Source organism: Cupressus sempervirens, chromosome 9, assembly GCF_028749045.1.
Source record: "Cupressus sempervirens isolate cs-2001-9-10 chromosome 9, ASM2874904v1, whole genome shotgun sequence".
NCBI classification, from domain to species: Eukaryota; Viridiplantae; Streptophyta; class Pinopsida; order Cupressales; family Cupressaceae; genus Cupressus; species Cupressus sempervirens.
The window spans coordinates 750,771,596-750,798,728 of record NC_143126.1 but is presented as its reverse complement, the minus strand read 5'-3'; the positions used below and the strand labels follow the sequence as shown (position 1 = coordinate 750,798,728).

The 27,133-nt window shown below is 36.8% G+C and overlaps 1 protein-coding gene across 1 annotated transcript in view; it reads left to right on the top strand.

Annotated features, from left to right (window-relative positions):
- LOC149540866 (putative RNA-dependent RNA polymerase SHL2) overlaps positions 1-26,751 on the top strand; it is a 45,696-nt gene extending 18,945 nt beyond the window's left edge. Inside the window, exon 2 of the mRNA XM_089801931.1 lies at positions 25,404-26,751. Coding sequence (XP_089658057.1) covers positions 25,404-26,288 — 885 coding nt within the window. The 3' untranslated portion in view covers positions 26,289-26,751. The remainder of the gene's footprint in view (positions 1-25,403) is intronic.
- The last annotated feature ends 382 nt before the right edge of the window (positions 26,752-27,133 follow it).

The following is a 27,133-nucleotide window of genomic DNA, read 5'->3' as shown; positions in this document are numbered from 1 at the left end:
GTATTTAGATGCAGAGATAGCAATTTTTGATGCTAACTTTGATTTTTCTTTGGGAAATTGTGCTTTAAGGAGTCGCTTTGAAATCTACGTGGTGTTTTTTAATTTTATATTCTTTTGTGGGTCCTTGGAATGCATTGCTTGCACAAGGGATTTAGGAACTCATATGTATTTTGAGTTTTCTTTTTTCTTCGTTGTGGCCTTTTGGATATTTCTTTTTCATTTTAGATCAGTTGTGCATCGTTTTTACACATTAATTAGACTGGACATGTTGATCCTTGACTACATGTGAATTTTTTAACTTTTGTATTTTATGTTTGGCATCCAAATTGCTTGGAGAAGCAGTAGATGGATAACAATGATATGAATGTCTTTTTGATGGGTGAACGTTTCTCTAAGACGTGTCTTTGTTGACCTTGATTTTAGGAAAGGATAAGCAGATTGTGAGCTAATGGATGAGAATATATGGGCCTAAGATGAGTGGAAGGGATGGAGGGGAAGTATATGATTGGATTTGGATTTTGTAGGTATATCGATGTCTTAAGAATGAGCTTTGTAATTGAGGCCATAACCAGCAAAATACTCTTTGACATGAAAGAGTTTTAATATACCTTGTTCATAGAGGCTTAACCCTTTGACTTGATAATGCTTTTGACCAATAGGATACTTGCTACAAGACACAAGGCCATTTTGAGGTGGATGTGATATAGAATGAATGATAGGATCATGAGGTGGACCAAACTGGATAAAAGTGGAGGAACCTGTTTGATATGTTTGGAGTTCATGAACAACTACGGAAAATGTGTTGGGGTCATGAGGGGGACCAGGAGGAATAATGGTATCCTGTGATGGAATAGAAGCAATGACAAGATCATTTGGTAGGATACAATCCTTTGGAGAAAGAACATGAAGGATTAGGACATGGAAATGAAGGGATGGAAGGATCTTGAGGAGGATTTGGAAGGATGATGGGGTCTTGTGGTGGACATGAAGGTAAAAGTATACTTTGATCTTGTCTTGCAAGGGGATCATTTGATTTCCTTTTTAAGGGTGCTTTGCTGTTGGAATTGCATAATATAATTAGGGATAACAAAAGGGAGGTCATCATCTTGCTTAGGAAGTGGAAGGTCAATGAGACTTGGATGGACACTTTGTTCTTGAAATGGAGAGGGACCATCTTGGATATGAGGGACAAGGATGGTGGGATCATTAGGAAATATGTGATATTGAATGGTTTTGACAAAAAATGGACACAACGATTATGGGTCTAACATTTCTGAAGCATGGAAGGAGGTTGGATAATGAATGGGATCAGCTTGGAAATCTATTGTGGATAGCCCTTGGAAGGTTTCATCATTGGAAATATATCATTTGATGGAGATGGTGCAGATTGCTCTTGTGAAGCTTTAGCGGATGATGAAATGGAGGGGGACGTGGAGGCTTCTTGAGGGATAATTACTTGATAGGAGATGGGTGTGTCATCCATGTGATTGTTTTGAAATGGACCATTGTTAGGCACAGGTAACTTAATTTAATCATGCTCAACAACAATTTCGATTGCATAAACCAATTTAAAAAAAAAAAAACCTAAGAGCTTTAGATTGGGATTTTTGTTTCTTGGGCGATCTTGTTAGTGATACTGTTGTCCTGCATTTTGTCAGCACAAAATGTAGGTAACTGTATGAAACTTTTTCAAGCTTAGTTTTGCATTTCTTTGAGTTTACTTTGTTATTTATAAATTTTTTTAGTATTGATCAACCAATCAGTACTAATTGATATAATGAATCCTTTTACTAAAGGCTTTTGTCAAGTCTTTTTTGTTTTTCTTTTTGTCGACCCTTTGCTTGATTTTTGAAGCCTTCATCGTTCGTTCTTTGCTTTTGAGTTTGCATTTGTTGGTTTTTAGTCTTTTGGTTTTGCTCATGTCATGCCTTTCGTTTTTTTCTTCGATTCGGTCTAACCTAGAGCTCAATCGGAGTTGTCAGTCAAGAGATATGCCTGTTTTAGTGTCTCAAAAGTGGACCTTTTTGGTGCAACAACACAAATTAAAAATATGATGTCATATTTTTAATTTGACTTTCACTTTTTGATAAGTATAACTTATATTCACTTTTTGTTATGTTTTTAAGTAACTTTAACTTCAAATTTTTAACTTAAAGTGACTATAGTGCACTTTATGTTATAATTTTAAGTTGAGTTACTTTTTAATTTTTCACGTAAAGTAACTATATAACTATATAGTTTCAATTTTATTTTTGTTAAATGTTACTTTTTAAATGATATTTATGTATTGTATTTATAAATATGATATATTAATATTGTTTATGACCCATTTAATAACATTTCTATGAAATAAAATTGAATAAATGGTTTTAAGTTATTAAAAGTGGACCTTTTATATGCAATTACATGTAAAATCCATCAAAAGTGGATATTTTACATGCCTTTGCATATAAAGTTCAACTTGTTATCAAAAGTGAACCTTTTTGATGTTATTACATCAAAAGTCCATCATAAGTGGACCTTTTTGATTTAATTGCATCAAAAGTGAAGTTTTCATGTCTTTGCATCTAAAAAGTGAGATGTAACTTAAAATATGCAATTGACCCAAAAAGATCCGATTTTGATGACTTACACATTTTAAAATATGCAATTGACCTAAAAAGGTTCAATTTTGATGACTTACACATTTTAAAATATGTAAGCGACTTCAAAAGGTCCGATTTGATCAAAAGACATGTTTTAATATATGCATTGACCCTCCAAAAGTTTGTTTTTGAAGAAGAACATGCTCTTGCACCCCAAAAACCCGATTTTGATCATAACTTGAGATTTACTTGATAGTTTTGCATGAGATTTCTCCAATTGGGTCTTTTTGCTTGGCCATGGATTATCCAACATTGAAAATGGATTTATCTTGCTAAAAACAATTTTTCAAACTCCTTCCAAGGGCACATTTTTGGAAAAATCTTCAAATAAATCCATTTTGAGTGATTTAAATCATGTTTGTGCAAGGAAAAGAGGAGTTTTGGCCTCTTCAATCATTTGCAATACATCTTAGCTCACATTTTTGCACTTAGAAGCCAAAAACGAATTCATTTCATACTTTTTATGAATCACGTTTTTGCTTAAAATGCCCGGAAAATTGAGGTTTTAATCCACTTTTATGTGTTTTGAAGCCACTTTTTTGCATTTTGATCCATGTATATGCATTTGGGGAAGTCATTTTTGCATTCACAAGTAAAAAATGATTCAAAAACAGGCATTTTTTGGTCACGTTTTCGCAAAAACGGCCCAGATTTTTGCATAAAAAAATCATGTTTTTGTTCAAAAAACTCAAAAAAATGCATTTCCAACCCATACCTTTGATCAAGAGGGATTGTTTTTGAGTTTTAAATGCGTTCTCGTCTTTGGAGACCACGTTTTTGGCTTTCTCAAGTCAAATTCGACCATTGAATGTCCATTACATGCATGTACGGAAAAAGTCAAAAAGTTGTTTAAAAATCTGGATTTGAAGGAGAATCGATCTTCAAGTCTATAAAACTTGCTATTTTGGCTCTTTCTCTTTCATTTTTGGCACTTAATCTTCATGTAAGTGGACTCTTTCTTTCTTGCTATTTAATTTGTGCTTATCTTGCTATTTCTATATGTATTATTGCTTGATGATTGCCATTTGTCCATATATATGCCATGAAAAGTGCATTTTGCCTTTAAAAATGATGAAAACTCTCATTTTCACACTTTTGGAATTTCTCCAAATTCCAAATTCGAATTTGCATGTTGAAGTGGCTTGTTGACATGTTTGAGTTTTTTGTTAAAGGTATGTCTTTGTTTTGTGCTTGTTTTTGTGCTTTGTGCTTGCTTGCTAGTTTTCTCCACTTTGGAGAAGTTACAAGTTCTTTCCCAAGAACTTGTTTTTGCTTCACGTCATGCGAAAGCATCATCATGTTTCACTTTCATTTTTCATGTCACAACACTTTGCATCTCATCCGACAAATGCGATTACATGTTTTTTATCTTATTCACCATTCACATATGCATGTAATCCCATTTTTTGCTTCCATTTCCATCTCTCCATATGCATTCGTGCCTCCATGAGCAGATACATGTTTCTGCATCTTTCCATGCTTTCCACCTCATCTTCCATTCACACTTACATATAGAAGCTCGTTCACCCTCTGCCTTTGCACTCCATCTCATTCTTCCATCCCATTACATGTTGCATTTACATGTAATCCATTTTCTGTGCAATGACATCTTGAAAGCCCAAGTCACATTGTGGAAATGAGCAATTTCCATTTGCACGCATTCCCATGCGCCAAGCACTTTACTTCGAAAAAAAATTTAAAGTTGTTGATGGAAAGTTGTTTCGAGTGTACATCCGAACATCGTCAAAAAGGTTTTCAAAGTGTTAGAGAATCCAGAATGTGCCAATCTACAAAGGAGAATTCACGACAACTTGAGCGAGAAAAGCTGGATCACATCAAGTTTCCACACGACAACGGACAATTCAGCAAAGAGAGTCAAGCTATCAAAAGACACAACACCATGGTTATCAAGGTGAATGTAGTAGCACAAAGTACAAGAACTTCCGATCCTGTGATCATTTGGGATTGCATCGTCAAGTACAAGGCTCTTTAGAATTGTTTCAACTCTCTTCCGTCTTCTTTCTTTTTTTATGGTTTTAGTTGTAGAGAATGCATTACATGAAGATGTGTAATTACATGTAACGCGACTTAGATGTGTATGTAAAAGATGTAATGCAAGTTGCACGTGCAGTTGCATGTAACTCTATATTTTCTTCTATAGTTAGACTAGGTCAAAGTTGGTTGAGTTGCTCCCACTTTTTCCTCCACCTTTTTCTCAACTCCTATGCCTATATAAAGGAGGGCCCCCTCATTTAAAAATCATCTTTTGTTGTATGCAAGAAAGCTTTGCCACATTTGTGTAAGCATAACTTTTGATTGTGTAGTATGAATTTGGGAGAAAAGTGAATAAAAGAAGCAATTGGATTTGAAGCTTTGACTAGAAGCAATTGTGATAGAGCAAATTAGAAGCTTTGACTGTAATTTGTGTCTATTTTCTTGATTCATGTTATTATTGTGTGTTCAATAAAAGAGCATAGTGATTTAAGAAGCAATTGGAGCCGAAGCTTTGATTGGGAGTGGTTGTGGAAATATATAGCTAGAAACTTTGTCTGTAGCTTATGCTTCTTTCTTAAATAGTTAAGTTATTCTTACTTTTAGGAGGTCTTTGTGCCCTAATTGTAAAGCTTTTCCATATAGAAGTACGACCGGACTTAGAAGAAAACCGGTACATTTTTAGCTAGCCTTTGAGTTAGTAAAGGTTTGTTGGTATCACTGTTTCCAACTCTTGATAGAAGTGTAGTTAGAGATTCACCCTAGTGGATTCTTTCTTGAAAGATAAGAAGACATAATTTTGGTAACAGCCTGTTTATAAAATCTCTTGACTTCTTGCTTACTTTGAGTTGATCTAAGGAGCGATGAGAAGGGGGAGCCTTCCCTTGAAGGTAGGAGAGAGACTGTCTCACACACTATGGCTGGTCATCCTATTTTGCGACTGGATTTTTACCCAAAACTATCAGTTGCAAAATATCCACCCAACAGATACTACATAGCTATTTGCATGTTGTAAAGCATTTGTTGATTGAACATGTGGTACAATGGATTGCTCATTGATTATGCTTGAGCAGTGTCTAAAGGATGGCATGTTTGAACTTGTGTTTGTTTGAAAAAACCCTGGTGGCTAATTTGAAGATATAAAAAGATGTTCACATATACATGATGCAATTAGAGGCAAAATTGTTTGTGACCTTGGTAGGGATTGACAGGACGCATCAGGGACTTGGGGACTCCATTCCCTTGTCCCCAACGGTGCCACCAAATTCTACCACCTCCAGTGAGGATGGGGGGAGGTCCCGATGTAGACTATTTTCTAATTTGGCTATTTATGTTCAATGTTCCAATTCAATGCAATGTTCAAGTATTTACTCTTACATCTTTGTATTGTATATTGCAATACATCTTTTCATAACTAGCATTTTATGTACCATATGTATAATATATACAACCTCGACCCCTCGTCCCCCTCGGTCCCCACCGGTGTCCCCCCATCATTCCCATGTCGTCCCCAAATTAAGCCCCCTCTCTCCCCCCGTCCTGGATACTTGTCTCCTCATTCCCCCATCCCCCCATCTCCTAGAGCAGTGTAACTATGCTTGGACCTTAATGTCTACCATGAATTTAGATTGTCATGATATGATGAGATCCTAGTGCATTTGTTATTATGTGAAGTGGTATTTAGGATTATGATAACCTTATAAATAATATCAATTTCCCAAAATGCTAATATTTGTCTTTCTTAAGGTCAATATCAATGTGTCTTTATGAACATACGAAATTTTCAATCCATGTAATATTGGAAATACTAAATGGAAAGCTGTATTGAGAAGATAACAAGATGCACATTATGATGCAAGCATTTAAGAGTAGTGTTGGCTACCCTCACATAGTGTTACATACACTATCAAGAATTAAAATTAGTGAATGAATACTATTGGATAAACTCTTATTTGAAAATACTGGATATGAAATGAGTATTAATGTAAGTGGAGCTAAATGTATATGTGACTCTTTGTCCTATTTACTTGAACATAAGATGATACCATGTTTTTCATGTGTTTACATTAATAAATGTAGCATCTCATATCTTGTTGGAAACTCAAAAGGATAGTGTACTCCTACATTGGGATATATGGGGTTGACAAAACCTTTTTAAATTGGGAATTAGTAGATAGAATATTAGGCAACTAAACATGGCGAACTTGGTCTTGTATTCTTTTAGGTTTATTATAGTAGTGGTTGGTGTAGGGTGCTAGAAATTAGAGAAGGTAATTTATATTCAACGCTCATTTGGAATTCTATAATGTCCTAAATGGGTAATGAGGTTCTTAAGAGTTTAATACTTATTCATTAATAAAATACAGAATTTATTATTGTAGTATGATAAGGTAATAATCCTATAAACTCAAAATTAATATGTTACCCTTGAGAAATATTATTAGGGTGCAAGGAACTAGTCTGACACTTAATATGCAACTTGATAAATCTTGTTATATGCATTTTATTATGTTTTCTAAGCATAAATGGAAACCTAATTTAAACAATGAGGCATTGATATCCAGGTACCGATTGTTGTACGATATCCTTGATAGGTAATTGTAAGGGTTATGAAACACTCATAATGATTTAGGAAAAATAACGGCAATGAGGTATATTTTCTGATCGTAATGGCCTTAGATGAAAATTATAATCTAGGATTGCTATGTTGGAAATTTTGTTGAGATTATCAACCTATTGATGATAGCCATGATTTGTTGGAAATCATTTAAAATAACTTTGTTGGAGTTTCAAATGGTATTTATAGAATACTCGAGCATAGGAACCTAGGTGCAGGTGTCTTTTATAAATCTTGTGAGGAGAGCTATTTGCTACATTGACCTATTTGGAAGTCGAAATGTAGGCGACACTTAAGGTGAAGGATACCCTTGTGACCTCAATTCCTTAAGGGAGGGTTGGGGTGGGGTGGTGGAATATTTAGGGATTGGGGTTATTCTGTGATTAACCTTTCCTCTATAACAGGGTTCAATTGAGGCCAAAGCACGTAATAATGGTTATGGAGAGTTTAGAAAACCCAATATGTAATACTTAATGTGTTAGAAAGTAAAGTCCACCAAAATAATTGAGAGGGGGGGGGGTGAATCAGTTATTTGATCAATACAACTTTTATTAACCTTATTAATTCTCAAACATGTGATCAATATAAACATCAACCATAAGAAAATAAAAATACACAATAACACTAAATATGTTAACTAGGGAAACCCTTAATTAGAGGGAAAACCTCAGTGGGGATGGTACCCACGAAATGATGTACTAATATATAAGTTCCTTGTAAGAGGATGGACTTTGCTAGGAGCCAATGAAATGCATTCAGTACATATCAGTCCCTGTTAGGAGACTTTGAATCCCTGTGAGGAGATTCCAACCCAATTAGGAGTTGTGGAAGGCAAAAGGATCCACTGTCCAAATAGGTTCAGGGGCAAGACCACCGAAATTGCTGTCCAACTGGCCTTAGTATTGTTCCTTTCAGGACAATAGCAATTGATAAACTGTCCACTAGCACTCTTTGCCAAATATAATCATTGCAATCATTCATTTTGCCTTTGCTGCACTAGATACTTCTTAGATCTCAATGCTAGATTCGCAAACTTGCATCACAATAATCCCTTATATCGCTTCTTTGCATGTAACTTGCACTTACAATTCGCCTTTTATTTCAAAAGCATCTCATACACTTCTCTTTTTCATCACAAGGAAAATAACTTTCCTTTATACCAAGTACTCAAAATAATTCATTGTGTCGGCCTTGAGACTTTCCCAATTTACAATTACAATAGGACCTCATTAAGATAAAACAATACACGTTATATTACATCTTTTCATAATTACATAACACTGTTGGCTTACAATCTTTACAAATCTATCACACGTGCGACCTTAGACTTTGCACACTCACTGATGTCATCATCAGGATGTCTTCTACCCGTCTAACTTTGCATAACCAGATTCTATCCCTGTTAGGAGATATAACCCGATTACTAGAAACCACTTCTTAGGAACTTTGTTTGTAAACTATCTTCTGTAAATCTCGAATATCTATTACCAGTGTTTGACTTTCTGCATGCACTCTTAGCCACGTCACCAAGACACTCTGTAGAACATATCCTCAACTTCGTTTGATCTCATCTTCAATCCTTGAATCGTATGGTCTTTATCTTCGTTTGTTGCTCTGTCAGTCTTTACACAATAACTAGTATGTTAACATCAATGAAAAGCACAGTTAGGAATGCAACATGTAACCACTGTAACAGTCTCTCAAGTGCTCTAGCAATGCTAGGATACTCCCCCATAGGAATATCATCAGCATTCATGTTAACAATCTCCCCCTTTGGCATTAATGGAAACATAGATTAAAAACATCTAAGTTCCATGAATACCAAATACAACTCTGTTGCTCCTTTCATGTTTTCAAATGATCCTCTTCATCAACCAAATCTTGCAGTCAATGCATTTCCCCCATCAACATTTCACTTCCTCATCAATTATGTATACATCATCTCCCCCATACTCAAGAGTTCATTCTTCCCACATTCACAAGAAATGTTTTTCATGTATTCTCTCCCCCATTAACATCAATGACAAAGGCATCATTATGTCAATCCGTTGCTCAATATCTTCAATCAGCTCAAGAGTTCAAAGACATTATTGAAATACCAATTACCCAGAGTCCTTCATTACTCAGCTCAATCATAGATACTCCGCCATAGAGGAAGCATCAACATTCAGTCTAGACAAACAATAATGCTCTATGCCACTGGATTGATGCAATCTTTGCATCATCTACTCTAAAGTAGGCAGGGGCATAACCCCAAGCATACCTCGCAAATACTCAAATGTATCCTTCGGTAAAGGTTTTGTAAATATATTTGTAATCTACTCTTTTGTACTAACATATTCCAATCTAATCTCTTTCTCTGCAACCTTCTCTCTCAAAACATGATACTTAATAGATATGTGCTTTGTCTTAGAATGTAATACATGATTCTTAGACATACTTACTGTACTTGTGTTATCACAATGTATGACAACAGGTTTAGTAAACTTAACTCCAATATCCTTCAACATCTGTTTTATCCACATGATTTGATTGCAATTGTTTGCTGTTGCAACATATTCTGTTTCTGCTGTACTTTGTGAGATACAATCTTGTTTCTTGCTTAGCCAAGAAACCAATCTTCCTTCTAGAAAAAATGCTCCACCACAAGCCAAGAAACCAATCTTCCTTCTAGAAAAAATGCTTCACCACTTGTACTCTCTCTGTCATCCATACTGCATGCCCAGTCCGCATTAGTAAATGCACATAGAGTATAGTCATTTGATCTGTCATACCACAACCCAAAATTAGGTTTACTCTTTAAATATCTGAAAATCCTCTTTACTGCTGCATAATGTGCTTCCTTAGGATCAACTTGAAATCTTGCAATGATGCCAATTGCATTAGCTATGTTTGGTCTTGTATGTGTCAAATATTATAAACCTCTAATAATGGATTTGTACTTCTTCTCAATAGTAGGTGTCTCATCTTTGCTAGATAACTTATGACCAGTTACCATAGGTGTAGCAACAGGCTTAGAACTCTCTAAACCAAATCTCTTCAATTAGTCTTTCAAATACTTAGTTTGAGAAATGAAAATACCTTCACCATTCTGCACAATCTACAAACCCAAGAAGTACTTCATCTCACCAATCATGCTCATCTCAAATTCCTTCTTCATATCATTATAAAATTCTTCACTTCATCATTTCCTCCAAATATTATACAATCCACAAATACTTCAATAATCAACAAACTTTCTCAATTTCTTTCAAATACAAGTTACTATCTGCAATACCTTTAGCAAATCCCAATTTTGCTCTAGGTGCTTGCTTCAAACTATACAGTGCCTTTTTCAACTTGTAGACCATATCTCTTGCTTTTGTCAAAGGAAATCCTTTAGGCTGCTCAATATAAACTTCAAGTTCTCCATTTAGAATTGCCGACTTCACATCCATCTAATACACTTTGAATTTATTGTTAGCTGCATATGCCAAAAACATTCTTACTGCTTCAATTCTAGCAACAGGTGTAAATGTCTCCTCATAATCTATATCTTCTTGCTGCGAATATCCTTTGCATACTAGTCTTGCTTTGTTTCACACAACCTCACCTTGTTCAGTCATTTTATTTTTGAAAACCCTTTTAGTTCGTATAATGTTCTTTTCCTTAGGTCTAGGAAGTAATTCCCATGTATCATTCTTCTCAATTTGATTTAACTCCTCTCTCATAGCTTTAATTCAAAAAATCATCTTTGCTAGCTTCATCTATACTTTTAGCTCTACTTGAGAAATCAAACATAACTCTTCATGTACCTTGTTTCTTGTCATAACTCCTTTGTCTTTGCTTCCAATAATTTGTTCAGTAGGGTGATTCTTTGTCAAATTCTTGTTTGGTGTTACTAATTCAACTCTTGCTGCTGGTCTAGGTTCAGATCTCGGTTCCTCTCTCTGCTCCACAACTTGCATCTCATTCTGCAAATCATTGTTACTTTCATAAAACAATTCAATATTTTCTTGGTTAGCCTTAGGATTACCTTCTTAGCCTTAGGATTAACTTCTTCTTGGTTCCTCTTAGTATTCTTTCTTGAACTTCAAACTTTCCATCCACTTTCACATTTGTGCGTTCAACAATAGTCTTAGTCCTTTGATTAAAACATCTATAAGCTTTTCTTTTCAATGACTAACGAATGAACATACCTTCATCGCTTCTTGAATCAAACTTACCAATATCATCATCTCTCTTGATGTAACTCTTGCTTCCAAAAATTCTAAAATAGTTCACTGATGGTGCATGTCCAAACCATAATTCATAAGGAGTCTTGTTTGTACCTTTTATGATTTGTACCCTATTCATTGTATACACTGTTGTATCAATTACTTCTTTCCATAATGTCTTTGATGCATCATTTTCAAACATTATAGCTCTCGTTGCTTCTATTACAGACCCATTTCTTCTCTCAGTTATACCATTCTGCTTAGGTGTTTTAGGGGCTGAAAGTTGCCTCTTAATACCATTCACTTTACAAAAATTGTTAAACTCAATGGAGGTAAACTCTCCACCTCTATCAGATTTTAAAAACTTAATCTTTAATCCATATTAATTTTCAACTCTGTTCTTAAACACTTTTAACTTCTCAAATGCTTCAAATTTTTTTTAAGAAACACTACCCGCATCATCCTAGTAAAATCATCAACAAGAATCATAAAGTACCTTTCATTGTAGAATCCTCGTCTTTGTAGGACCACTCAAATCTGTGTGAACAATCTCCAACTTTGTTGTTGTAGTGAACCTCTTGCGAGGAAAATATCTTTTCTTCTGTTTAGCCATAACACGTTCCTTGCATACAATGTTAGGAGGCTTTACAATTTTAGGCAAATTCCTAACACCAAGTGTATTGCTCACTTTTACAATATTATCAAAGTTTATATAACAAAACCTTTTATGCCACAACCAGCTGTTATCAACTTTAGCAACCAAACATGTCATCTCTGTAGGATTCAGTTGACAAACATTACCTCTTGATCTTGTGCCAGTACCAATCATCTCACCAGTTTTATCCTTGATGATACATGTCTTCTTTGTGAATTGTAATTGATATCCCTTGTCAACCAACTGTTCAACACATAGAAGATTATGTTTCAGTGCATAAACAAAATAAACATCAGCATTAGTTTTACCATCAAGAGTAATAAATCCTATTCCCTTAATATGACAAGCCGCATTGTTCCCAACTCTAACAATTCCTCCATCACAATTGTTGAACTCAACACATTTATTCATATCACCAGTCATATGATCTGAACAACCACTATCTATGATCGAGTCAACTTTCTTCTCAACTTGTGACACTAGGGCTCTTTTTTCTCTAACTTCTTATTCAGGGCTTTCTTCTTTTATAGCAACAAATCCTAACTCATCATCACTTTCTCTCAGAATTCTTTCATCGAGTTTATCATCATCATCATTTGCATACAAACATTCTCTAGGCTTTCTAGTCTTGAAATTCTTTTTGTACTTCTTCACTCTTTTAGGACATTTAGAAGCATAATGACCAAATTCATCACAAGTCAACATTTAAAGATTTTCTTACCATTTGGTTCTCTTCTCACAACAGGGAAATCCCTTCTTAAATCTTTTTGTCTTCTTCGGCCCTTGATCTACTGCTGCTAGCATAATCACTATCGGTGCTTGCACTCCTAGATAGGGTAGGTTGAACACTCAATGTGATAAAGGTAGTTTCCACTCTAGGCAAATCTCTAGACTGTTTTAAACTTATTTCTCTTGCTTCTAATCTTTCAAGAAGAGTCTCTCTAGAGAACTTCTCAGTGCAAGGTATCACTTGCTCAATCATTTGCACTGTCTTCTTGAATGGTGATGTCAAAGTTTTCAACAGTTTCAATATGATCTCATCGTCTTCTTTACTTCCTTCAGAAGCCTTGATTTTTGCAACAATATCCAATATAACTTCTTACAGATTCATCTTCTATCATTTTAGCTTCTTGAAATAAACATCTCCAATTTTGTAGTCTAATTGTTTTAGCATGTTTATCACCTTCAAAAGTAGATTCTAAAGCTTTCCAAATTTTACTAGATAACCTCAAAGATTTTACTTGATTGTACTCATATTTGGGAAGAGATGACCAAAGTGCTTCTTTGGCAAGAATGTTACACATGAACAAATCTCTTTCAACTTCAGTACATTCTTCAAGCTTGTATTCTTCAACTACGGTCTTCCCATGGTTAGTGATCAGCCAATATCCTAGACCCATGCATAGTAGATGTGTCTTCATCGTCTCTTTCCAACTGTCATAGTTAAATCCATCGAACTTAGGAGTTTCTTTTATAAAATGACTTGCCAGTGATCTCCTTAAGTTGTTAAACTTTTCCTTCAAGGACCTGATGCTCTGATACCATTTCTTAGAAAGTAAAGTCCACCAAGATAATTGAGAGGGCAGGGAGGTGAATCAATTATCTGATCAATACGACTTTTATTAACCTTATTAATTCTCAAACGTGTGATCAATATAAATAACCATAAGAAGATAAATATATACAATAACACTAGATATGTTAACTAGGTAAACCCTTGATTAGAGGGAAAACCTTGTTGGGGATGGTACCCACAAAATGATGTACTAATATATAAGTTCCTTGTAAGAGGATGGACTTTGTTAGGAATCAATCAAATGCATTCAGTACATATCGGTCCCTGTTAGGAGACTTTGAATCCCTGCGAGGAGATTCCAACCGTGTTAGGAGTTGTGGAAGGCAAGACCCACTGTCCAAACAACTTTAGGGGCAAAATCACCGTACTCATTGTTCAACTAGCTTTGTATTATTCCTTTCAGAACAATAGCAATTGATCAACTGAACACTAGCACTCTTTGCCAAATATAATCACTACGCTCATTCAATGTGCCTTTGTTGCACCAAATACTTCTTGGATGTCAATAACAGAGCCACAAACTTGCATCGCAATAATCCCTTAGATTGCTTACTCACATTTAACTCACTTACAATTCGCCTTCTATCTCAAAAGCATCTCATACACTCTTCTATTTTCCATCGCAAGGAAAATAACTTTCCTTTATACCAAGTCCTCAAAATAATTCATTGAGTCAGCCTCGAGGCTTTCCCAATTTACAATTACAATAGGACCTCATTAAGATAAAACAATACACATTACATTACATCTCTTTTCATAATTACATAATACTGTCGGCTCACAGTCTTTACAAATCTTTCACCCGTGCGGCCTCAGGCCTCACGAACTAGCTGACATCATCATTAGGATGTCTTGTACCTCTGTCTAACTTCGCATTACTAGATTCTCTCCCTGCTAGGAGATATAACCGGACTACCAGAAACCACTTCTCAGGAGCTTTGTTTGTAAACCATGTTCTATAGATCTCAAATATCTGTTACCAGTCTTTGACTTTTTGCATGCGTTCTTAGCCACGTCATCAAGACACTCTGTAGAACATGTCCTCAACTTTGCTTTATCTCATCGTCAATCCTTGAATTTTACAATCTCTATCTCTGTCTTCTTCTTTGTCAGTCTTCATAGGGTAACCAGTATGTTGACATCAATGACAAGCACAGTCACGAATGCAACATGTAACCACTAAAACAATCTCTCAAGTGCTCCAGCAATGCTAGGATACTCTCTCATAGGAATATCATCAACATTCAAGTTAACATAATGTGCTTTGAACAGAAAGACAAAGGAAATGTATTTGGTTGACTACTTTATAGTCGGAATCTACTTAATGTTGCATGTGGAGTCAAGGCCTAATGCATTTGTTCTATATAACTGTTGTGTGTTTGAGATATTTAAGCCGATACTTATAAGAATTTGTATATGACCTTATAGATCATTCAATTATGATCTACTTGTTCTAAATTAGGATCCTCTTTCAGATATAATACTAAGCCAAGTACAGGCGCTGACTTTTACAACCACGGATGGAGTTAGAAACCTACAAGGGCATAGGTAGAGGTTTGTATTCCTCTAACACATAGACCAGTCGGCTCTAGCTGAGGTGATCACCGAGGGATAAATCCCATGTCCTGCATAAGATAAGCTAATTTGCTCGAGATTGATAGTAGTCAAGGTGTGTACTATGCCAATAGATTGTCAGCTGTACCCCCAAGCTAGTGGACAGTTACCACTAGTTGCATGCAGGTGAGGCATACCTGCATTGATCTAGGGAATTAACTGATTCCTCCAGGAGAATGTGGTTTTGGGATCAATTTCATGTTGGCGATGGATGTTCTTAATGCTTAGCTGTCCAATGGGCTGCAGGGAACAAACATTCTAATGAGGAATAGGTAAGTGTTAATTGGATCAGCCTCATGGTATGCCTTTGGGCATAGTTCGATGTGAAGTGGTTGACTTCACCTTGTTGGGTTGAGGACAGACCCTTGGTGTAGTATGGGATGCATCAAATCCTCTTTCCAAGTATCTGCTAGTTCAAAAGACCAATGAAAGGAATGGAACCCACGGTGTAGTAAACAACACACCAATATAACTTTTCTCTAGGATGCACTACGGACAAGGGATGTTTGGTCCTTGATTATGAGCAAGTTATCACATTCTTCATGATGCCTAAAACTGCCAGTCAATATGCTAGTCATGATGCTTATATGAACCCATAGATATTGTGTTGTGATTCATTTATGACTCAGTCATTATTGTTATTATGATGCATGTCAGAGCTACTCTATATATTGTTGAGATATTGTCATTGATGTCAAGGGAACAACAAGAAGTAATGTTGTCTTTGATATCAATAGAAGAAAGATAATTAGCATCATGCATGTCAAAAGTATATAAGCAAGATTGTGAGTAACAAATGCATCTCAATAGCTTGATTTTGTATAAGACCAAAATTACAGAGTTACAATAAAGATAAAGGTGATATTAATTAATCATTGTTAAGCTTTATGAAATGCAAAGAAGCCTTGTTACTAAGACATATTCAAAGATGCAAATAGTTTGTATTGAATATGAAGGAAAACGAAATTGGGCACGTCACATGACACGCATGAAATGCAATTACCATGAGTCTGAATAAAGTCAAAATAAACAGAAGGCAGAAACATATTACACAGGCATACATCGTTTAAAGAAGTGTATAAAAAGTTATTGCAGACCATGATACGAAGACTATGTTCTCATACCTAGTATGGAAGAGGATGTTTCTATCGGTCAAAACTACATCAAATAGTATTGGGAAGATGACAGAGGTTATCATAACATTGGAGAAAACTTACCGTGTAAAGAAAATCTGAAAGAAGATCTGCACAAAGGCAGTAACAAAAACAAATGACTACTGTGGGTTCATAGGTAAGTCAATGGACACAAAAAATCAGTAAAGATGATGCATGATATCCAAAATACTACCGTACAAGATCAGGATGAGAGGCATCATTGGCTGGAAAACAAAGATGTATCAAATGCATATCGTTTCAGTCAGATAGAGTGAAAGGAACTCTCAGCAATTAAAAGATAGCGAAGATTAATGTTATTAAGAAGCACAATAAGATGGAGGAAGAGCTCTTTCAGCAAGAGTTGATTGCCATATAAATGTGCCCAAAAGTTTAAAGATAATAGTCAGTGAGATAGCACAAGGAACATTTACAGATGTATCAAAAAAAAATAAAAAATCCTCGAGTTAAAGTGCTAGCAGCAAACAGTCAGAAATTAGTATAACCGTCTTATGATTTTGTAAAAGGTATCTGTCCAGCGTCGGAATGTCATGAAGGATGTCAATGCTATTTTATGCGTTGAGATGACAAAGACGAGTTAAGCTATCAAGCGGAGAAGGTCTCCATGTCAGAGAATGTTTACGACAAACATATATACAGCGATTTTATAAATGTCAATTTAATAAGCAGTGATATATTGAGGAAACCTATATGTATTGACGGGAATTATTGTTTGAAGTGATAAAGCTCGTGCATATGGGGATATATATTAATTAAGCTTCATACTGATCGCATGGCATAAGGTAACCATAAAAGAAAAGTAATATTTGTCACAAGTTAAGGGCATCACTTCAGATTAGTAATAGTTAAGAGCAAAATGATTGTAAATAAAAGTTACGACTTTTCAGTGTGAAATGTCACATGCATAAGTTGGATATAAATATAAAGAATCTGTATTCAATAAAAGTGTGAAAAGAAAAGAATACGTGAAGCAGATCATGCAGGAGAAGTGTGAATTGAAATAAAAATATGTTTGAATAAGAAGATAGAGAAGTACGTGTGAGGAGAGGTTGAAGAATAACTAGTAAAGTATGCTAAAAGATAAGAGGGTAAAGAGCAGTGCAATAACTGTGTGTGTGTGTGTGTATATATATATATTAGATTGTTTGTGTGTGAAAAGCAGTATTTAAAGAAACAGGAGGTTTTCAAGTATAATGAGTACTATATGTGGCTGATTAAAATAATATATAGATAGATTTATCAATCTAATATATATATTGATATTAAAAGTAAAGGACTTAGAAGAAATCTGAAAGGTATAAAAACAAGAGGATTTGTGAAGAGATATATGTGAAGGAAAAATATAAAAGAGTGATTTAATTATCATCAGTTGAGTAAGCAACATTGCCAAGGTGGAAAGGCAGTTTGTGTGCAGCGGGTTGGTGCTCACGAAGACAAGCAGTGGGGAGTTGGTGCTTCTAGTAGAAGTGTGGGAGTTGAAGCTTCCAGTGAGTCAGTGCTCATAAACATAGGGGTTGGAACCTCTAGTGGGTTGTAGCCTACAAGACATTGTAAACGAATAGTTTATATAAGGAAGCATTTATTTGCTGTGGTTTTCTCCCACATTGGGTTTCCACGTAAATCTTGTGTTATTGTGTTCATCTACATAATTGTTGATTTCAGCATTAAAAGTTATTAAAGCAATTGTTTGGATAAAAAATTATAAATTGGTAAAGTTGTTATTATAGTGATTCACCCTCCCACCCTCTCAGTATAATCGTGTGCTCTTCACATATGTGATGTATGGAAAGCTAGTTAGCTTGTTGTTGTGAGGTTTTCACACATCGCCCCAAAATCTTGGGGACCCCCTTTTTAATCGCCTTTAGGGCCAGTGGAGAAGATTAGATGTATTTTTCGTCCGGTTTCAACTTGATTTTCCAGAGCTATCAGTTCTATCCTTAGGCCGAATAAGTTCAAAATTGATTTCAACTTGGCAGGATAAGATTGTGAATTTTGTACTTAGACGATTTCTTTTGAAAATTTGGATTTAATTGTAAATTTGAATGATTTTCAAATAAGGAAATTTTTTCGTTAGACTTAGGTTCTTGGAAAATCTTATTTTTTTTGGTGAAATAGAATTTAATTTTGTAAGATGAAGTTAAATTGCAAAATCGATTTTTACTATAGAGGCAATTTTATTTTTTGTCATAAAATTTTAATTATTTAGCAAAATCGATTTAGAGGAAAATTGCAAAAATTGGCTTTAATAGATTAAATTTGCCTTGAAAGCTTTTGGTATTTAATGAAATTGGTAAATTAATATTAAGAAATGGCTTTTGGTTAGCCAAAATTCAACTTCAAGGATGTATTAATTAGCAAACCCTCATTAAATAGAAATTTTTAGCATCCCCAAGGCACCATTTAATTTCGTTTTGCAGTTTGTGGTTAATTAGTAAATTAAAAGTGCAGTTTTCATTTTAGAAAATTAAAATTTTGGCAAAGTATTTAAAGTGGGCCACTAACTTAGCTTTAATTTTGTTTTTTTTTTTCCTCTATAGGACCAAGTCGGCCAGCCTGGGAGGAAGGTGAAAGCTGCTATAAAGGGAGTCCCCTCCCATTTCATTTTCGTCAATTCATTTGCTCCTCATGCTTGGGCGAATTTGAAGCAAGGGCAGATTTCCAGACTTGGGCGAAATTGGTGAAAGGCAGTTTTTTGGCGATTTTTGGGCAATTTCTCCATTGCCATTGTTGGGCGATTTGTCTAAGGGCCAGATTTTTTGCGTTTTTGGGGATTTTTGCTCCGCTTTGTGGGCTGCGATTTGTGCCCTAGGTGGCAGATTTTACAGATTTTTCTCCTTCTTTGCTTGGCCGAATTTTGTGAGGGCCGAAATTTGTGGAAGACAAAATTTTGATTTTCTAGAGGGGCTGCAATTTTTATATCAGATTTGGGCAATTTTGTTGGGAGAAGAGATACATATGAAAGTTTGATTTTTGCATAGAAGGCAAGTGTTGGATAAGCTTAGAGGCTTTGTTTTCTAATTTGCAAAGGGATTTGTAATTCTTTGATGTCATATCCCGGGTTCCGAAAAGTTGCTGTAAGATTATTAGTTAAGGTGAAAGTCATCATCTAGAGTTGCAAGGAGTGCTTAAGCTGACATCCATTCTTTCGCTCTTTTCTAAGAATTGCACTACTTGGTTCTTCTTGCCTTTTGGTCCACCACTCTACCATCCCGTAATAGGGCGACGAGCATGGAGGATGATAGTGCAAGTAAGAATCCCAAGCGGGCAAACGCTAAGAAAGACAAAGAGGATATGACGCCCAAAACTTCCTTCTTCTCGAAAATGAAGAAAATAACCGATACTAATATCGCTACAGTGGACATGATACGGATGAGGGACAGACTAAAGGAAGGACAATCCCCCTTGGCAAAGAGGATATACAAGAGCGGAATTGTACATGCAGCAGCTTTTCCTCCTACTTTGCCTTGTCCGGAATTGATTATGGAGTGTGCATCCAGATTTGATCTAGACAGTAAATCCACCATTTTTGGCGAAGGGAAGAGAGTGTTGGCCAACATTGGCGAACAAGCAATTGAAGAGACATTTAATATTCCCCAGAGCAAGGGCATGATAGTTGTAATGGTGGATCAGGCGGCCAAATCATTTCAAGGTAACCAAGAGGCCTACTTCTCACATCTAAAGCGGAATTGGATACACGAAGGAAGGAAAGGAGTTAACAAATCAACAAGGCTTACAGTGGCAGATTTCAAGCCGGAATATGGCGATCTCATTGTTCTTCTTAGCCGGATCATGGGCCTAGCTCAAGCTATGCAATTCGAAAACTGGATGTACTTCTTCATTGATGAAATTGAAAAGGGAAAAGGAAAATTTGATTGGGCTAGGATCATAAGTGAAAATTTAGAGTTGCAACTTAGAACAGTTCAAAACCAAAGGCAATTCTACATGGGATCCTATCTGTTTTACTTAATTGCTAGATTGTATGAGAGTCCGGGACTTAGGGCCTTAGGAGAGATTGGTAATGGGCCGGGGCAATATTTGGTGCATGAATGCTATCCGCAGCTTCATTTGCACAATAACAAGGATTACAAGATGTTTTGCGATGCATTCGCCATGAAGACAGTAAGGGTATTACAAGGGGCGCATGCTAAGAGACTTTCATCAGAAGCAGAAGCAAGGATTAAGAAGTTTGGGAGTTGGTTCATCCAATTCCCGCAATTCACATACATTAGAGTGGCAGGAAGTACAGTTTGTCCCAAGAGGCTTCCAAGATACCCGCCCGACAAGGTAGTTTTGATGGAATTGGCTAGGCAGCTTGAGCACTATGATAGAGTAATGAGGAATGAGGGGAAAACAGGCGTTTCCTTCTCAATTATAATTGGCAATGATAGTTGCCCAAATCGGGCCACCTTTGAGGCTGCGGAAAGGGAATTGGAGTGGTATCATCTAGGATGGTACAGAGCAAGGCAAGGATTCGACCCTGTTGGTCTTATCAAGGCATCTCATGGAAGCGAATTTAAGCATGTTCCCACTATAGAGGACTTTTGGGCCAATGCAAAGGATGATTTTCACGTGAGAAAGCTAGCTTTCTCGAGATTGTCGGTGAACATGATGAGAGATATCAGATGGAGAGGCCTTGATATTCCCGATCAATTGGAGGATGATCGTAGTGTGTTGAGAGAAGACTATGAGACAGTAGTTGGAACAGAGTTGAATCCAGTGGATTGGGACGATCATCAGGATCCTTCCTTGGAGGCAGTCACAAGGACAGTAGAATTGCATACCGAGTCGTGGTATAATGCCAAGTTGAGAAAGCTACAAAGACAAAAGGTTCTCCTTACTTATGAGATGATGAAACCGAAGGAAGGTCTAGTAGAATCAATCGGACAGAAGGGTGAAGGAAGTGGCCGGCAATCGGAGACAGTTAGAAATAGCAAGAAGAGGGCTTTGGAGGTAGAGAAAAGCCAAGAACGTTCGGAACCTCCAGCCAAGAGACAGCGGGCAGCGCCGTCAAGGGAGAGTATAACTAAGGCTAGAAGCCAAGAGGTCAATTCGAGTGATAAAGGGGCCGCAATGGAGGTGAGCTCTGATTCAGAATCAAGTGGCTACAGTGAAAGTACGGAGTACTCCCCTCTCTCGGAGAACCAGCAAGGAAATATGGCAGAAACTAGTAGAGAAGAAGATGGGCCGATTGATATTGAAGAGATAAGTCAGGCGTCTAAGGCCGTTGGTGATGCTTTGTTGGTCGAACCGAATCCGGATTTGGAGAGATGCACTGCACCACTATGGTTAAGGCAAATGCTTATGCCGAGAGGCGAGGTGGTAATGGCTCACGCAGTTGATGATATCCAAGGACTAATAGAAAAGGATGATAGCGAGAACCAAAAACAGATGGCAAATACGGTGGCAAGGGTAATCAGAAGCGACAGTGATGGTCACCGAAGGGTTCAGATTGCTATACCAACAGTCAATAAGGCAGCGGATGAGATTGCAGCCCAGGAGTACGAAATAGTAGAACATAATTTGGGAAGAAATACAGATGATATGGAATGTGAGGAGGTTCAGGAAGGCATAGCATCAATCAGAGAAAGATTGAGGAAGGCAAACGAAAGGATAGTAAAGTTGGAGGCCGAAAACAAATATTGGAGAGATTGCCAGCCAATCCAACAGCTGCATCAGGCAGCCCTTCCTCAAGACAGCGGGAGCAATTCAGAAGAGGTATCAGCTCAGTTACATGAAGTAAGGGGTTGGATCTATGATACAATCCAAGATGGGCGAAATTTCTTGCCCTCCTTCATCTCAACATTCCAGTCATTGGTGACTGTTAGAAACAAATTCAGATTATTTGAAGAGGAATGGAAGAATTTTCTTCCCATCAAGGATTTGGTTATTCCTAGGCTGCAGGCGTTCATTAGGCTACCGGAGGCATATTTGGAAAGAGCCCGGTTGGTTGATGAGAGAGGATTGAGCATAGTTGAATCTTGGTATGTCGCATTGACTACCAGATTCAGAACACTTGAAGAAATTCATGATGAGATTGCACAACACGGCCCAAGCGTCGACACTTCCATTTCGACCATGATGAGCGACGTTGGGGTGGCGCTTGATTTTGAGGGTATTAGAGAGGAGGATGTCAGTGAGACAGGATTTGGATCGAGATTGGATGAGTTAGGAAAGGCTGCCGTCAAAAGGAAACATCTGAACACCCTCTCCTCACTCAATGCTTTTATTGGGTTTGCAAAGGAATATGAGAAGGATCACGAAAGGATACTACAAGCAGCAAACAGCGTGGCAAAGTCAGCAGAACTCCGAGCGAAGCACACACCTTGTCCTCCTATGGAAGAAGTTAACGAAAGGCTAGCTAAGTTCATTGCCTTAGCTAAAAGAACAAAAGAAAAAGGAAGAATTATATTAGAAGATCATCTTATGTAAGCCCAAGTGGCAACTTTCTCTTTCTTCTAGAATAGGACAAGTGTTTGTTTCTGATTGGCCACCATTTTGGTGTCTTCTCATTGGTTGCCACTTTTGCACTTTTTTCATTGGTCCATTGATGAGGTGGCATCTTCTCATTGGCTGATGGGGTGGCAACCCTAATTAGGGTTTTGGATCCAATCTGGATCGTCGATCTTGTTTTGATCTCTACCGTCCATTGTATTTTGGACCTCTATATAAGGCCATTGGCTCTCATTTGTAAAGGAGAGGGGTTGGAGAAATTGTTGCGAAAATAATACCAAAGTGCTCTCTTTTTCATTGCATGTTGACTAAGAACATTGGGTGTTATTGCATGTTTTCTACTTCCACATAGTTAAATTTTCTTTTCAAGTTGAAGCAATTTCATTTCAAGTTGTTAGAGTAAGAGTAAAATAAAATGGATTGTTGCATGGTAGCTTTGGTAGATGTTTGATAGGGGTCAACACTAGGCCACTAGCATCCTAGCGGCTGGTTGGGAGGCTTTGTGTGGTGATCTAGCTTACTTTCCTTTGAAGCGTTGCATCTATGGAGGTAGGGCCGCTGGTTAGCCTTCATTAGATTCGATCCCCGTCCATCTACTAACCTTCCATTCTTAGGAGTAGGAGTAGTTGAATAGCCAAATTTCATGCTTAGAAGAGGTTAGTTAGAGAAGTAAACCAAAACATCGGCATTCTCACCTTCCATCGCCATTCACCCTACATTGCCATCATCGCGCCATCAACATCATCTAGCATTCACACCGAACCACCATCTCCATTTTCTCACCAAGATCCAAATTTTTCTCAAACAAGAAAACGTAAGGCCGCCTATGTGATTACCAGCAAATCACATTGATAAAACTGAGCGAGTATCCAACGGTGTAAGGAACATTGGAGTTATACTCATGTCCCATGAGAGATAACTTTTCAAGAGAGGAATTGTGTATTTGATATTCTGTATCAAGCATCCAATTACTAATATGTTATGTAGTGACACAAAACTCGCATCAACACTTGTGTACTTATGATGTGTATGTGCTAGTCCTTGTATATCAGATGCATACTAGAGATAATCACTGTGTATTTTTGATATGACCTTCATGCGTATGCATGGACTTGGTAAACTGATGAGTGATAATGATGGGTATGCAACTATCAGCTAATGGAAATTGATGTCTTTTATGGGATTGAGTCAACTTCATAAAATCCTTCAATTAATGGACTGGATTAAAGAGATCAGAGGAGAGAGTGAGCTCCCTCTAAGAGTGAACTACGAAGCCTCTGACTTATTGATGTCTTAAAAAAGATTAGTAGCAACTGAGGGTGGTTGTTGCAGGAAGTCACTGCTTGAGGCTGTGAAAGCCTTAGTAGAGGTGGAGGTTTTCCCAAAGAATCACGCTTACCTTGGGTCCATGATGAGGAGGGAGCAGAGGGTGAAGCATGAGAAAGCACCTTGGCCTTGTACTTGTTATAAGCATTTAACAACAGATCCTATAGAGGAATTAGGGGCCCTCTCGGAGTAGGCCAAAAATGATCAAACAGAAAGTACTGATGGAAAACCTGAGGATGGTATCTAGTATTCTAGATTGTGTGCACGGTACCCTTGTGGGAGAACTTAGAGGCATTTATGGACCGGCGAGGGGATGCCCAGGTTTATTCAGAAGAGGTCTGACTATGGTATAACAATGATTTGCAAAGACCGCTTTGTCCCACAAGGACTGTCAAGGTGATAGAACCCAAAGCAGGAAGGGATAGTCCATTGGGAGTTCTAATTGTTGCCTAACACAAATCTCGTGCAGTGGTGACCATTACTGAAAAAACGTTTAACCAAAAAAGGATGAAATTTTGAGATAGAACTTGAGGGTTGTTACAAGTTTAGAGTACTTTAGTTGTTTCTGTGAAGATAACTAAACAACAAACTTACTATTATATGAGTGACCGACTTAAAGAGAAGTCCATCTGTTTTCTGCTACAACCTGTGAAGTCTTAGTTTTAATCCAAATATTGCGCTCATTAGTTTTTCTGCTTCTACCCTATCATGACCAATCTTTTCATCTATGAACATTAACTTTCAGTTTTCTGTTCTATGCAATCACCCAGTGTGGGCTAATAAGTTGTGGTACACCTCTTAATCCGTAGTCAGGATCTCTGGTAGAATAGTCTTTATTTACACAGTTTCATATAATTCCACATTGGGTGTTGGTGGTTCTCCTAATTTATATTAATATAGACTGATTGAAAGAGAGAATGCAAAGGGCTTAGAATGTTGTGCTTAAGTCATTCATTAAAACATTGGCTTTTCAGTGTTTCACAGGAAACAATTGTCTTTTGTTTGACTGTTTCTGGCAGAATTGCCTTTTCTTGCTCCCATAATTTTTTGGTTATTATTTATACAAAATTATCTTGAGATGAAAGTTGAAAGCAGAATATATCTAGGTTTTAAAGTGTTATGTAAGTTAATATTTATCGATATTCCGGAACTTTTTGCAGGATGTCATTGAATTTTTTGTGCAGCACATGGTCAATGATAGTGTGGGTGTTATTTGTAATGCACATGTTGTTAGGGCAGATCTAAGTGATTCTGGTGCACTTGACGAGGACTGTCTTAAACTTGCAAAGTTGGCAGCTGAGGCTGTGGATTTTCCCAAAACAGGGAAGGCACCAGTGATGCCACATTATCTGAGACCCAGGCAATATCCGGATTTTATGGACAAAGAGGATTCAGTCTCTTATAGGTCAGAGAAGATTTTAGGTACACTGTATCGCAAAGTGCTGGATATGTTTGGAGAAGAGTTAGATGAACAAAAATGTTGCATTGAGGAGGTAAATACATCTGAAACATTGCCTTATGACGATGATTTAGAAGTCAGTGGATTTGAAGAATACATTGAAGAAGCTTGGCAATACAAATGTTCTTATGACAGACAACTTCAGGCTTTGTTAGGCCAGTTCAATGTTAGAAAAGAAGGGGAGATAGTCACTGGAAAGGTTTCCTCCCTCTCCAAGTACAACAGCAGGCGACAAGAAGAAATCAATAAGAGATTGCAGCATGCATACAGAGCTCTGAGGAAAGCGTTTCGGTTGGTTTTTGAAGGAACAAAAAATTTCCAGATTCTGGAGCCTTGTGAGCAATCTAAATACAAAGCGAAAGCTTCTGCATGGTATCATGTAACTTATCATTCAACATGGGTGCAGAAGACCACAGAACACCTGACAGAATCAGGTTATTGTCCCGGTACTCCACTCCTGAGTTTCGCATGGATCACTGTTGATTACTTGGCTCAAATAAAGCTGCAGAAGCTCTGGCCGGATGTGGATTACAGTTCCGCAATCAGACCAATTTTACCGCCTTTCAGATTGGTAACTCATAAATAGAAGATTCACTTCTACACCTAATCGTTGGGGATACTAGGCGCATTGGTTTGAAGTAGTAAGATCAATATGTTGCCAGTGAAAAAAACAGGGGAGAAGTTTTGAAGCATATAGCCATTGGACACGGCAGTAAGGCTCTTCTGACTTACATAGCTGAAGAATCTGATACCAATCTTTGTCAAAGATGTTCTTATGGCTCATTTGGTTGCTGTTGTTGTTTGATGTATTTATGAGTCCTGTTAAGGCATTCCTTGTTCTACATATCCACTGGCATAACAAGGAGTTTTTAAGTTATATTGTTGCTAGCTTTGTTGGAAAAACAGTCAGAAAATCCCCCCAAAACAGACATTGGTAGTAAGGCCTCTCTGCCATTATATAAGTCTACACTCCTGTACCTTCTAGGCAGGAGATGTTACAAGCTTTTATTTTTCTTTTGATGTACATACAAGAAGTATTTTTGTTCTAATGACTTGTATCTGTCATTCTGTAATTTTTTCTTTATCTGTTTAAATTCTTAGATTCTGGAACTCATGAGTTGAAGTGAGATTTGAGCAAGAATCACATTTTACGAGGTAATAAAGGTTAAGAATGAAGATTGTGAAATTAGTTCTTATATCATAAATTTATTTCTATTATAATATTAAAAAATCATACAAACATCAAGTTGATACATCAAAATTATTTAATAGTTGTGAAAATGAGAGATTAGCAAAAACAACAAATGTTTTAATAAAGATTCATGATACAAGGTCTAATATTGAAATGGAAATAGATTTTACTAGCACATAATTTCAGAAACATCCTTTAGAGGACATTTGTATGCAACACAACTTTATCATAATCCTTTT